The 16,238-nt window shown below is 36.6% G+C and overlaps 1 protein-coding gene across 1 annotated transcript; it reads left to right on the top strand.

The window, feature by feature from the left end:
* Nucleotides 1-3,667: 3,667 nt before the first annotated feature.
* Smp_179250 (putative alpha-galactosidase/alpha-n-acetylgalactosamini da se) lies at nt 3,668-6,461 on the top strand (the record flags this gene model as incomplete). Its single annotated transcript, XM_018797894.1, has 3 exons — nt 3,668-3,985; nt 4,215-4,889; nt 6,066-6,461. The coding sequence occupies 3 exons, from the start codon at nt 3,668-3,670 to the stop codon at nt 6,342-6,344; spliced, it is 1,272 nt and encodes a 423-aa protein (XP_018652891.1). The 3' UTR covers nt 6,345-6,461.
* Nucleotides 6,462-16,238: the final 9,777 nt, after the last annotated feature.

Raw genomic sequence — 16,238 nt, 5'->3', positions numbered from 1 at the left:
AAGGATACGTTCCCATTTCGGTCCAAATCAATGTAGATAATTCAGTCTACTTGCTCATGTTATCTTGAGTATAGAAAAGGAGCTCATTCTAAGTGTATCTGTGAAGATTCCACTGTCTGACTTTCCGGAGGATTACTGAATTCAATGTAAAGCAAAATCTCGCAGCACTTAGTCAGCTTCTGATCATTCTCTAGAACAGACGCCCACTTCGAAATCATGCACACAGCCCATCGATTCGGGTCAGTAGAGATGCAAATGAAAAGCGTATTTACAGCAGAGACAATAGCTTTCCACCAGATCAAGCTCCACCTTTGCATACAGGACAGTTTGTGAATAGTTTTGATGTAATGAAAACCCTTGTTCTATTCAAACGTCTAATTGGTGTATTTTGAAGCATTATAGGTTGTGTCTGACGATTCCCATTAAGGAGAGAAGATGGGTCAGCAGTTCATTCGTCATTATTTTTGAAATCGATAACGATATCGTTTATTTTCCGGTGTAATCGTTCTGCAATAAAAATCAAATGCTGAATGGTGCCTCGTTTATAATCGAAGACGGAATAAGTTTGAAATTAAAGAATGTTCAATGGAAAAATTTTATAAACATCATACTGAACTCGTTGACTGCATGTTTCGTCATTCAATATGTTGAGGTTTTCCTTAACCTAGATCACTATACACATCGGTCTCTAATCCCGTTTCATCGACAATGTATCAACAAGACTCGTTATCCGTGTGATGATTCGTGCAACCACAACGCACGCCTCACGATTAAAACACGTTGTCTAGGAACAGATAAATTCAATCACTGTAATCCATTGAGACTACACATCCCCCTCACCAATTTTTATCTTATATCGTTCAACAATAACCAGTTGATATGGCTTTCTATGATGCTTGTTGAATCTCAAGTGTAAAACAAATTGTGTTGAACCCCATTATAGATCGAACATGTTGGTGTTCAGTACACCAAGTGTGCAACACCAGTCAAGTAGATTGAGGAGAACATGCAAATCAGTGTCCTTTCCAAATCCTTCTCAAAAACACATTCACTCTTTCACGCATACACACACACCAACTAAACACCACTTATCTCAAATCATAATCCCCACTACAAAACACACAACATACTCTACATAATCCATTAATCCCAAACACATAACCAATATAAAGAGTTATAGTATGACCCATCATATTCCGTTTCTGTCCTCATGAGGTTATGGGAAGACGGAAAATCGATGTGTATATGAACCAGTTTGTATGTACAGAGTGAAGAACGCGTTGGAGGGTGGAGTGGCTCCGGTAATCATGTGAGATCTGTGTGCACTTTCATATATGATTGTTTGACTTCAACAAAATATGCATTTTCAAAGTTGTTATCTGGTTGGTCAGTGAGTGATTAAACCCCTCACAGTCGCTTCTAGTTCATTCCTATACTGTGGTCATACTAATTAGAGTATAAATACGAGTTAGTTCCTAATTCAGTCAACTGGGCAATTCAAACGAAATGTAAGTGTCGAATTATAATTGTGTGATGACATATACATAATGGTTTGATAATGTTTCATTTTCAAGTGTGGTTTGTTGTCTGCAGTTATATCTCGGTATGAATATTCGTAGAAAATAGATCACTCAATGATGTTTTACATTGTAGGACTTTGATTGTTTCTAGTCTGTATGAATGGCAATGATAATGCACGTTTTATATTTACTCCTGATACTCCAGATGTGGATGTTTTGAAGTGTTCCAATGGAAAGGGTTTTGTTTGTTATATCCGTGACAATACGGTCGACTTGACTGAGATTGTGATGTTGTTACAGCTGCAACATTATATGGTGTCTCTTCAATGAGGAGAAGGCAATCCAGTTGTGTAGGTAATTTAGTCTACACTTGTCTTTCAAGATGATTTGGATTGAATCGTCTTGAACGTAATCTGATTTCACATAACAAATTGTTTGTTCGGGTCAGACATGAACATAGGTTGATAGATATTTTAAAGTGTATTTACATCGAATGATATCTTTCTCAACGGTCTCCTCTCATTTCCTACAATGATTCGCTGAAATTACTCATTCAAAGCCATTGCCTTGTAGCAGAGAAATCACTGTTCGCCATTTGTGATTTATACGAATTGCTTATAAGATCCAGTGAAATGATTAATCTCAGGATGAGTAGATTACGATGAAAACTTAGATGAGTATACTAGGTAAATGATATATATATATTTAAATATATATATATATATATCATATATATATATAAGTAAGGCAGGTTGAGAAAAATAATATCTCTCCCATTAGGAATCGAACTCAAGAACTTCATTCATGGTCTTTGAAACTGAACCTGTCAACAACTGAACTGTCATGCGCTGGCGTCAATGCTCGATATTAATCAACTCAGTATCTTATGTAATCATCTGTGACATATAACCACTTCCCATGAATTCTCACTGGAAATCAGCAAATAGCCTCAGGTAGCTAGTCACGTTCTCACATGTTACCGAACATTGTAAGTTCGATTCTTTGTAGTTGGGTCGTAGATGCAAATGGATGCTAAATATTCTCTTATCAAGACAGACTATGATATGATGATGCCTGGTTTTCGGCAGCGATCTCTCTGAAATCATTTCGTGGTATTGGTTGAAACTTCTACAATCTCTACGAAACTGTATGATGATACCTTTTCATTCAGAAATAGATATATCAGGAATGTGCCGACCATGTTCTCAGTGCGCTTACCACGATTGGATCATTGTGGACAACGTATTAGTAATAGTGATATTGAAAATTATTGAGCAATAACAAAAATGTTTTCGAATGGGGTTGTGGATGAGCACTGTTGAGGAGTCTCATACTTGGACAGAACGGTCGTCCGATGCTTCGAGGTTACTTTCAACGATGGTCTAGCTTACATTGACACATGAATTCAACTCTGAAAATAAAACGGTGTTAAGAAAATGCAAATGCACCATAAGTATATCTATTAGGAGAATGGGATCACCGTATGTTTAAGATGATGATGATCCTATTGAGACAGTGATTTGATACGATGAGTAGTGATTGAAAATAATTTTTGTACAATGATCTCTGGTGTCCTTACTTGATAAACAACAGACTGTTCAGTCAGGAAGACATGTGGTGTGGAAGACTTATCCAGAAAACTGAATTCCGAAAATGACTGAACAACGTTAACTCAATCACTAGTTTAATCTGAAGTGACAAGTATTGGACAAGTTATGGTTGCTTGATCACACTGAATTCAATACTTTCATATGTGTTATAAATTTTCTCGAGTTATATTCTCACTGAGTGCAACATAAGGAAATTGTGAGGGAAAGAATAGTTCGTAGGTCTAAGATTCAACCATTTGTAGAAGTGCTTATTTGGAGTGTCACAACTTGAACGAGAGACGAGATTATGACTGCTGATTATTGTGGTTTTTGTATATATAAATTCAAGTTTCGGATTTTCAACATTGTGAATCGAATAACAATCGGGTATCTCATGCATGTCGGCAAAGTTCACCTATCAAAGGATATTATTTTGATAAAGTGAACCTGTTGATTATGGTTTGATAAAACGATGTTTTGTGATAATATACAGCTCAATCAAATTACACTTCAGTTAATTGATGCTTATTAACTAATCAATTTTTCTATTTAGATAATATGTTCACGGTGCTAACGATATTTTCGGGAGTAGTCTTCCTCACTCTGAATTCTGTTATGTGTTTGAATAATGGATTGGCTAGAACACCACCAATGGGGTGGAACACATGGCAACAACTTGGATGTCAAGTAAACTGCAACAACACTCAAATCAACTGTCTTAATGAAAATGCAATCAAGCGAACAGCTGATAAATTGGTATCCGATGGTTGGCGAGATCTGGGTTACAAATATGTGATAATAGATGATTGTTGGTTATCAAGACTGCGTGATACGAAGACGGTTGCACTATTGCCAGATTCTTCGAGATTTCCGAGCGTGAGTTTATGTGTGTAGTGTTTGGAAAGTGTTCATAGTTTTCTCATTCATTTTGTGTAATATCACACTACGACAATATATACGATTGTTGTTCCTAAGGCTTCCAATATGAAAGAATTCTGCGTGTGTGTGAATCATGAATTATTTTCATTAGTGCTGTATTCGTGAACAAAATACTTGATATTTACAAATTCTGTTTGGTAATCTCCATGATGTGTTGTAATTTCAGGGTATGAAAAACCTTGCACAATATTTGCATTCGAAAAATCTACTGTTCGGAATAACTATTGGTTATGGAACTGGAACATGTGCAGGTTATCCAGGTAGTATGGACTTTCTCGAATTGGATGCCAAGACTCTGGCTGAATGGGAAGTGGATTACGTGAAGATGAACTCGTGTAACAGTCCTGATCACATGATGCCTGATGGTTTCGAAAAGTTCTCACGACTACTCAATGGAACTGGTAGACCAATGATGTTTTTATGTACATATCCTTTATATGGTTCATGGTATGCAAAACCTGAATTGATTGATTGGAAGCGACTACAGAACAACTGCAATCTCATTCGTGCTCTGCCCAACTCCTTTAGTTCTTGGGCATCTGTAATCGGCATTATAGATGGATACAAAATTCGCAACGATGTTTTACCGAAAGTGGCTGGTCCAGGACACTGGAACGATCCCGACATGTTGGTCTTAGGAAACAACGGACTTTCCAATGATCAAAAGCGAGTCCATATGGGTATGTGGTGTATGTTCGCTGCTCCATTAATCATCTCAACCGACATGGACAAGGTGGATCAATTCAGTGCATCTCTGTTACGCAATAAACATTTGTTGGCGATAGATCAGGATAGAGGTGGACATCAGGCGGAATTCATCAAATCACGAAATGATGTACAGGTGAGTTGATTGCATTAGATTGAAATTCTTATACATAGGTGTTTAGATACTCTTCTTCGTGTCACGATACTACGAAACTTTCTTTTTACATAAGCAAAGCGATAGTTGTTTTTGGGTAAGAATACTGTCGGTTGAATCGGTTTCATCAACAATTTGAAGCAGCCATATTAAATGTCAACAGCAAACCAGCATGGAAATAGACACTGTTCGTTGAGTTGATGAAAGTGTCACTCTCAGTATTTTAATCTTGAACTGTTATCAAAACATCTTGGATCACCGAATCGGTAATATTTTCAATTGTCGTCGTTGCTTCTGTCTAGTGTCACCACAAAAATTGGACAGAGGTCCTCACAGATCGGTTTTCTGATTCAACCCATTGAAATCACACAGAAACCGTGCAATGTTCAAATTTGATAAGACCATCTCAGTACATTTCGATATATGCATCTCCGCTGGTTTTAAGATTTAAATTCTCCACTTCAGCAACATAATTTTAAACAAAACCAGTAGGAGGTCGGATTTTGATAACACTAAACAAATGGACTTCACAATAACTATCTCCACTTATAAGTCATTGTGGGCAGTCAGTGAGTGGGTTCAGAAACAGTTCACGTGTACGTCGGTGCTATTTTTCAAGGCAAATCTGCAATGATGACGGCAATGTTAGTCGTTGTGTGATTGGAATTCTCATCTTGTACCGTCACAGTAAGAGATATCATTATTGAACTGTTCAATCTGTAGACTAATTCATGGCTGTCCTTCTGATTAACTTCAAACACATAAAGTCCGAATCAGGACATTGTGATTTACGAACACGTAGATTGTCTACAATAGGTAAGAGAGTATAATATGACTTCCGAAGTTTTTATCAGTTAGTGTATGCTCCGCCAATCGGACGTAGTCATCAACATACATTTCAGAAGACAACCCAATATAAACCACACAGATATACTGTTGACCATTCTTTTCTGATAATATAGATGAATGTTCATCTGAAATTATCCAAAACAGTATGCAGATTCCAAATCGCACGACATCAACCGTTCGGTTCTGCAATATTTTCTTTCGAATTCTCACTATCGACAAATATCACGAGGTGAAATAAAATTGTCGTTTGCTGATGTACTTAATGTCAACAAGATATCTTTATTTGGTCTCATATTTCTTTTCATACAGATGTGGATACGACAATTAAATGATTGTCCAGTTGGTTGGGCAATCGCTTGCATCTACACAAGGGGTGATGGAGGACCAATCAACTTTACCACAAATCTGAATGAATTCAAATCACAAATGTATACGATATCAGGAGATAAATTCGAATTAGTGGATGTATTCACTGGTGATAAGTTCAAGGACGTGGGATTGAAAGAGAACTTTACAATTCCTATCAATCCATCTGGAATAATGATGTTTCGAGTGAATCCATTCAAATTGGTTTATAGTGTTCAGTGAATTGATGAACCTTTCCCTTTCATGGTTTCTTTTTAACGCAGTTCATTTCATTCTGATCATGTGATTTTAACTGGACAGTTATTGAATGCACCATTCCTTAATAACTATTCATGGGATAATGGTTTTGTTTGGTTTTACAAATTTAGCTTGATTCATGTTCATTTGAGTCTAAATATTACCTTTGTTGCTAGACCCTCTTCACACAGCTTCATAGGTATGTAGATTGGAAGCAGTAATGATTTATCAAAAATGAAGAAACTTCAGATTCAGTAACAAGTACGAAATTTAAAAATCAAATTTAGTTTAGATCAGTTTACCATCAAAGATCTACACTATTACACACATATGACTTGAAACAATGAAATAATACTCATTGAGTAATTGTGTTACGCAATAGTTATGTAATGACACATTGATTATAAAATAATTTTCCGTAATTGTAAGAATGAGGATTTATAATAATCAGAGGCCATTCGCACAGTACGCACAGTACCAGTCGCATTGGGAATACGTTTGTCGCCATAATTTATTAGGTGTCCAGAACACTCGATAGACAGACAGACTACAACTGAGTTGAGAGAAACATATTGTATACGTTTGAATGACATTCAAGATCGAGATGTTAGTCAAAGTGTTGATTGTTAGTGTTGATTAACAGTAAGGGAATAGATAGAGTTTGAGGAAACAAACTTGTGTTCATTCAAAATGACACGTACTTACAAACAGAGGATCAAGTGTCTAAATGACGATTGGCAGGTAACAAACATTTAATAGGGTTTTCTGGGCCTTGCAAAATGACTTGGAGAAATAAGTTTAACGATTAAATTGTTGAGAAAGCCTTACAACCACAGTCCTTCTTCACAACAACGATGTGATTTTCTGTGTCTACGTTCAAAAATGTGGATGTGCATAGAATATATGATAATAATTGTGACAGGTATTATTCCCAAATGATGTCACTCCTAATTCGGCAATTAGATGACAATACGATCAGACGTAAGGATTAAAGAGAATCGACTGACAAGATCATATACACTACCATTCAGACAATGATAGTAAGAGACAAATCAAGACAGCGAGATCCTGGCCATTGCATATGCAGTGAGTAAAAAGAATAAAACGATTAGGACCAAGCTCCATAGTATATGCATTAAAACTGGTTCGTTCTCTCCCACAGTAGGCTGTCGATGATGATATCCAGTCAACAGACATGGAGTATCTCACATAGACAATTGTTTATAAATACTTGTATTTTGATGATGATAGTCATGGTGGAAGTTGATGAAGTTGCAGCTCCGTACAGTAGAATTATCTTGACGTTCGTACAGAAGATTTTGACCCCCATATTGAATCACTGACAATCGTTTTGAGTTCCATATGTCTTTCAATAGTAGGGATACTGCCTTTACGTTGCGATTCATCACAGATCCTCTGCGCGGCCCGTATTTCTAGAACAATTTCAGATTATTATCACCTCTATCTCCTCTACTATTCACGTGTCGTCTCAGCTAGATCCATTCATTGTCCTACCGCTTGTACTTGATAGATGAGGAACACTGTAGTTCACACGGTGCAAAATTTGAACTAGGGAAACCAGCTCAATGAAAATCTAGTGACTAGCAAAAGATACATCGTTTATTCAAGTTATCAGAACACTTCATTCAGAATCAGATTATAACCATATCTAATACATACACTTATATACTAAAGTTAGACACATGTAATGAATAGATAATGAACACTATATAAACGAAAACACGCAAAGAGTAACACGATGTTGTGGACGATGTTCACACTGAATATTCATATTGATTGAAAGACAATTGATTTGAGTTACATATGTCTTTCAACAGTAGGGATGCCCACTCATTACCAACCCTCACAATTATGTCTTCAGCAGATCCTCCTTGTTCATTGGTTGTGCTATTTAGATACATGAAACTCTCCACATCTTCCAGAGTTTCTCCATCAAGTGTGACTCGATTGGTTTACTCCGTGTTGTATTTTTTCATTTGTTGTATGTTGCATTTTCCCTGGTGTATGTTGAGGTAATAGAAATATAAGGGTCGGTTTAAATCCAAACTAGCTGACACAGCTAATCAATGCATCATTTCACTATGATATTAGAAGCAATTGAATTCAATATCTTAACTAGCACTACACAGAACTCGCAATTCCTACTCCAACAGTGACCTACGAACCAGTAATCAAATTAGACGAAACTAGTCCTGATAACCATTACCACGTAAATCCCAACAGTCTATAAATTTCAGAGGATCATACGAAACATTGTGCAGCTTTCTTCACTAAACCACAAACACACAAAACGAGTTCGAGCAGAAAACGAAATGCCAGTGAATGCTAGTGAGTGAATACACAGACAAACTAAAAGTCGAATCGTTTGATAAGACTCAAACATCTATGGGAAGGTGACCTATTGATTGAGTGAATTAAATAGCTGACATTTAGCCTGGTAAGAAGGATATGCGTGTGGACTGTAACACGTGATCAACCACACACGTCCCCACAGACATGATAGTTGTTATATTCTAGTGAAGACATAAGTACGGGTAACTCCTAGGACCTATTAATGGACGATTATTCTATATATATTCTTATTGTATAACCATTCAGTAACTAGATTATCTATATCTATATTCATCTTATTATGAGCTTCATTTTTACCTATGGATTATTATTATACAAATTACCGTCCCTAAATTACACTCAGTTTATTGATTATTGTCTCCCACGCTTACAGCCACATTTGACTTGATTTTGTACGAATATTATTTTCTATTTTATGGTGTGATGTGGTCTACCTGTCCGGTATATAGACAAAGTATGCTTGAAATAAACGATTTGCATAGATTCGCATAGCAACAGCTGCTATTGGTGTTCTGAACTCAAGTGGACGTGCTAGGCGGATTAAGGACCAATAAGGACGCGAGATTACTCATACTGATTGGACGTCCTTGATTGTCACCGTGTTAAGGTCGGAGAGGTCGTATACTATTGGTGGATAAATCACGCGAGTTACGTCCTTGTTTATTTTGTAAGGTCATAACAAATTAGCAACGACCTTGATCAAGGCATAACAATGGTGATAATAATACGAAGATATAGACAAATTGTTACTGCTCGAATGATACTGTCTGTTAAGTAGGTTAATTGAAGGACCTGACAACACTGAACGTGAACAGACTTAAGTGTAGTTGAGATGCAATGACGTCAAGCTCGCTTACAGCAGTATGCTCTTTACTTCAGTCAAACATTGACAGAAAACCCTTTTATGTCTCCGGCAGTTGGGTATACAGATTAACATGTACCTACAAAGCAGTTACACTGGTAGAACAGAGAACAGGGCCTATGCTCGATGTTACGAAGATATCCCGAAAATTTTCAGCACACTGAGATTAATGGCTGGTAGCATTGCTCCTGTTAAACGTTTCTGTCACACAGTGCATCAAGTCGATGGACTGGATTCTTTCAGAATCACCAATCGACAGTCAAATTCTTTGAAGCCACAAACATCAAATGCCCCAAGTCGGAATTACGTATTCTATAGGAAAAAATTTAAATATCCCTTCACCGTGGTCAGTTTATTGTCATTTTACTACATCATTCATGAGATTTTCCTCACTTATTCGAATTAAATCACTTCTTTCCAATCCGGAATTTCGTATTTAACTGACTGATCCCCACTCGTGTTATTCTCATTAGAAATAATTTATACCGAACTACCTCATTATAGAATCACGCAATCATTTCAGTTCCACAATCTCTGGTTACTATCCGAATCTCTTTATTTTGAGGGAACTTTCATTTGTTTTGAAAAAATCTAGTGGAAACCTTATGAAATATACGAACTAAACGCCTGGTCCGAGACATTTTCACAGAATTTCAAGATATCTTGATGAAATCCTCAAAACGTTTGGAGCAATTTCGCGCTTTTCCTCAGTATCTTCACAAACGTTTTCTAGACTCTGTGGAAAACTACAAACTTTAACATGACTTTTTGGGAAAAACTAGAAATTTCACTAAAATCTGAAGATTGATATGTCTGACAATACAGAAACTTCTGCCACACAGTGTACTTCATTACCATATTCATTACGTGTCTTCAATCCAAATAATACCTCAAGATGATACGTATCCGATTTCACTGATATAAGTATGTAAACATTACAATAAATTTAACTTGCAGATTATATAGACCGCAGGCAGCTGATGAGAACCTAGTGAAATAAATTGTATTCATGTTATTTTATCCAATTCCTTGTTCCTTCTCTCTTCAAGATAATAAAGGATATCATATGTATGATATAAACTAGGTAACAGCCTTATGAAGTCATAAATCGATCAACAGATTCTGCAGTCAACAACAAATACTTTGACTGAATCTCAGGTTGTCACATTATAATCAACTTGATGATTGTCAATGGAAGGCTCAGTCAAGCATAAACTCTGAAACACAAACAAACGATTTGTTAATATAGTCGTTAAATCGGTTGTAAAATCAACAGTAATGCAGTTCACAAACCTTAATTCGCCAGATCGATAGGGTAATTACATAACTCAAGGTATCATAAATGATGTAGGGGTGTATGCAGCTTGTAGGATCCTTTGATATGTTAAGCCCATATGCTTTATTCTAACTTCTGGATAAGTCTATTAACCTATCCATCGTGAGTCATGTTTTCACCTTGTCAATTATTCACTTATTAACGACGACTATTTTTTATATGAGCGTAAGTGTGTGTACTCTTCTCATTCTATTCATCGCATGTCTGTAACTTATTCCTGTCCGACTAAATATTGATTAACGCTTGATTAAAGTGAGTTGACTTACCCACCATCTCTAGTGCGTGTCATTTTTGTTTCGCTCGCTGATATTTACTCATGTGCCTATAACTTTCTGGTCCGCGTCATTTGACAATAAACTGTAGCTGCCGCTTCTCTTTGCATTCTGATTTTATTCACCGTTAAGATTTGTATTATAACGGTTATCGAGGCGATCGATTAACGAAGCACGGCGCTACAGATTTGGTGAGCCACATTTCGAACACGCAACAGAATTAGCAACGCCGACATGAGAATACTAACCCAAAATGGAACCGCCGACGACGAACCTAACGCAGCAGACTACGTCGATGAAGAAACTTCGGCATCTCATACTTTCGACAAGCACACTCAGTGAAGCCTATGCAGCACGACATGGACATGTTGGAATCGTATTATCTTATCGATGTCTTGTCCTCATGTCATTTCTGCTCATCGATTCATCCGGCGCATTATTCCGTTATGATTCGAATAATTATCATATGCTCACTATTACATTCATGTCATATCATCACATAACGTGGATTTATGATTTTTGCTCGTATCGACAGTAAATTATGATGTTTACACAGTCAAATCACTAACCGAACAAATTATAATTTCATGGACACTACTCGTTATAACATTCGAAACTCACTGAACTAATTTTACTATTCAATAACGCGAGATTTTCCTGCTTTAAGTGAGTTCATTCCTTTTTTTCCATGTCATTTTCGACCTAATGTTACACTCATTCACTTATTCAATTTTCCTATGTTGTCATACCACACATTTTTCATTTCGATATCGCCTCCTATTTTGTCTGTGAATGCCCTTAATTTTAATAAGCTTTTGGCTAGGATCGATCTCTATTTTGTTCTGGATGATTCATCACACCAGTGGCTTAATTATTATCGTTCATCCTTGCAGATATATCAATATCTCATGTTACATTTTTCCGACGTCCTTACTATCTGCTCGTACATTGAACAACCTGCAACCTACTAAGTAAATTGGTGTTCTAATGAACCACGCATGTTCACGAATTCTCAGTCTAAGCAGTCGAGAGAACCTCCTGCACGCTGATAATGGCATGGTCGCAACTTCACAAACGCTAGCAACGGTTGGCAACTCTATCACAGACATAAGTTTGGAGTCATACACCCGATAGTGGGAACTTTTGTTATCAATACAACTGATGTTCGTTCATCCCATTGGTACGCAGCAATCGTCGTTTTATACTTTTTCAACGACAATCTAAACAGAACTTCAGCAAATTTTGTTTCACAATGATCCCTACTTTAATGTCTATACACAAATCAAGCATTCAGTTCCGCATTATTAGCCAATTAGTAATGATTATGTTCACATTATCTATTCATTCACTTGTACATCGGAATGCTGCATCATCCACTACCCATAAATAATATTCGATTACTACAATTGATATCCTATTTTCATTGCACTGCATACCAGAACATAGAGTTTAGAGCTAGTCTTTCAAAGATACACTCTTGTTCGTCGCATACAAGTCAGTCTCACTCGCCGTCATCGATAATCATATGTATTGGTATTTTTATCATGCCTTAATAAGATTTCGTAACAAACGGGATTGAGCGCATATCCCTTTGACTACACAAACCACGCTAGGCTTCATGACCAAAAAGGAATACGACTCCACATATCTCGTCTCAGCAGTCACTATCCTGTTCCTCTGGTTATTCTACTAATGCATATTTAACGATAATTCAACGCAAACGGTAAAGTACACTGACTTCGCATTTTATGATCATTATCAATAGCAGTACAGCAAAGAATATCACCTGTTGATGCGGTCATCATCGTACGGTTGGATAATTTCTATCCCACATAAACTCCAGTAATTCAAATTCGAATCCACTCATCGCTAATCGACGTTATTTACTCTACTGAGGTTTATTAGAACATCGTATTTCACTGTTCTTTATCGTTATATTCAGTCGGCACCACAGACCAATTTCTGTTATATTATGCCTCACTCATTTCCTCAATTTATTCCGCTGTCATGCCCATAAAGAAGTTTTACTCCATTTTCACGATATATCGAGTCGCCTATACAAACCAGTTATTTTTCATCCAGACAGTCACGACATAAACGCATGTTTAACTCTTTGTACGCTTACTAATTGACACATAATTACATGCCAGCATTTCTATTTTGTCCGCATCTTGACGATATTCATGTACATTTCTATATAAGTATGATATTTTCGTTTAATACACTCACCCCTAACCTGAAACTGTAATTTATTAGGTATAGTACAATTTTTTCTCTACCTATTATTAACCTTATGCACATACCACTTCAATACTACATTCGAAAACAGACGCCAAATAGACAATTAAGGTTTTCAGTTATTGTCAGAAACATGCCTAATAATTTGATGAGAATATAGAACGTGTACAACCGCCTGTGTCTTCCATTTGACATATCACTGTTCTGACGGATGTGTGATGAGAGAAATTGATAAAATCGTCCATGTGCACAATGTCATTCATGCTTGAAATTACGGAACAGTTCGCAGTTCCCATCTTCAGAGATATATTACAAAGTGAATTCTGTAGTAGACATTAACACCGTTGGATGCCAGCTAAGTGGTCTACCGGTTAAGGGCTTCAGCTCGAGACTGGTAGGTCCTGGGTTCAAACCTCGCGAGAGCGTGTTCGTGGATGCGCACTGCTGAGGAGTCCCATAATAGGACGAAACGGCCGTTCAGTGTTTCCAGATTTTCCATGGTGGTCTAGCTTCAATTGACTCACGCTTTCAACTATGAAAAATTATGTGATAGTTAGATGAATTCTACTGACAATATTGCTTATCAGTAGTATGTAATTAAAGGTGGAGTCGATGTTGCAATAGTCGTCCGATAGAAAGAATGGTTTCAGTACACCGAAAGCATGGTGTAGTAAGAACACTTGGAGACGAAACGAGAAAACAACACAGATCGCAGAACACATCGGAAGATGCAAATGAATGACTGAAGGCTATGCATATGTATAATGTAAACTGTTTGTAAGATCTCTCAAGAAATACGATTTGTTTCTGCCTATTGCTTTCCTTTCCAGTACAACACTAAAATTACCATGAATGAAAATGGAGTATCTTGATAAATGTTAGATTGATTAACCTTAGAGTTTATAAAATTGGATAGTTCTGTCAAGGCCTCCACTTGAACACTTGTCACCGGCTTTGTCAACTCTACTTTTAACTCAAAATTTCTTCGAAACGTGAATCCGAACAATAAGTAAGAGGCAATAAATCTGATTAAGGATTTCAAAACAAGGTTAACTCTTGTACAGAAAATAAGCTTCTTAACGAACTTATTGATAATCGTCATACTCTATTAACTTACGGAAACATGGCACGTAAAGAAACGTAGCAAGTAATTATTCAGTCACAGTTTGATACCGACAAGTTTGAATAAGAAGACGCGTTCACTTTTCTACAGTATTATGCACAACAACATATAACTGCATTATATGTATTCCTAATGTGATACTTTGAAAATGGATTTATTCTCGGATAGATATTCTACTCAGTACAGTAGTGACGTATTAATTCCCAGTGTAACAATATTTATGAATAATGCGGCCGTAGAAACCAAGTGAGAATTTCATTCTAAATGACAGGTATAAACATTCGTCCAGTGTGAAGTTCGTATTATTTGCATTATCCTGTGTGAACATCGAGTATGGCAATGTGAGAAAACATCCCTACTGTTGAAGGACATATGTAACTCAAAACAATTGTCTTTCAATCAATATGAATATTCAGTGTGAACATCGTGTAAAATATACAGTTACCCTGTGCATTCTTTCGCTCACATAGAGTTCCTTATCTATTCTTCACATGTATCTAACTTTAGTATATAAGTGTGTGTATTAGATATGTTTATAATCTGATTCTGAATGACCTGTTCTGATAACCTGAATAGACGATGTATTTTTTGCCAATCATTTAATTTTGATTGAGCTGGTTTCCCTAGTTCAAACTTTGCACCTCGTGAGCAACAGTGTTTCCCATCTATCAAGTACAAGCAGTAGGACAATGAACGGATCTACCAGAGATGATAGGTGAATAGTAGAGGAGACAGAGGTGATAATAATCCGACAATGCTTTAGAAATACAATTTGAACAGAGAAATATTTCTGTGCAATTAGTTTTCGATGACAACCATCCACCCACACTCTGAATGTGACTTCAGTTAGATTGTTTGATGATTGTTATCGAAATAAACCTGCCGTCAACCATTGTATATAATTATTGACTGGATTCGCGTTCCAGAATAACGCAATGGGCTGAGCCAAATTCAATTATGAATTTCCCAAACGTATATTTCATACACTAATTGATCCAGACAGAGAATCAGAGAAACAAAGCGAGGGAAACAAAGAGGAGAGAGCAAAAAGAAGCGATATGGTAAAGGCAAGTGAGTCACTTTCATCTGATCACGAATAACCTATGTGGGTTTTTCACAGTACTAGCCATCACAAGTTTCTCATCTAGACATTATACTAATATATCAGTCTTACATTTGGGGCTAAAATCGACTCCACATAAATGGTGGTTGGTTTTTTTTGACTAGTTTTTCTTCAGAACAGTAATTGTTTAAAAGCTGTAAAAACTGTAACACATCTGAGAATAAGGTTATGTTACTGACTGAGTATAAAAGCCCATTGAGTAAGACAAATCAGGCAACTTCTAAATAAACTAATCAAGAATGAATTGAATGGAATTTGAAGCTTCAAGAAACATGATCAAGGAAAAACAGTCATGTTAAATTGAGAGACTGAACAAACTTTACCTGTACACAGAGATAGCTTGTGATGATTGCAAAAGCTAAAGTGTGAAAATTTGAGATGCGATATTATTTAGTTCTATAAATATTTAGGAAGGTTAAATTTATATTGATATGATGGTCAGTGTTTACGAAATGTGACAAAACAGAGTATATATTACTTTCTTCTCTTCTTTGACCTATCAGGACAGGTGATGTTTACAAATGAAGTGATGTGTTTCCCTGGTTCAACGTG

This window comes from Schistosoma mansoni, chromosome 6 (assembly GCF_000237925.1).
Source record: "Schistosoma mansoni strain Puerto Rico chromosome 6, complete genome".
In the NCBI taxonomy this organism is placed as follows: domain Eukaryota; kingdom Metazoa; phylum Platyhelminthes; class Trematoda; order Strigeidida; family Schistosomatidae; genus Schistosoma; species Schistosoma mansoni.
This window is presented reverse-complemented; position numbering and strand designations above follow the sequence as displayed.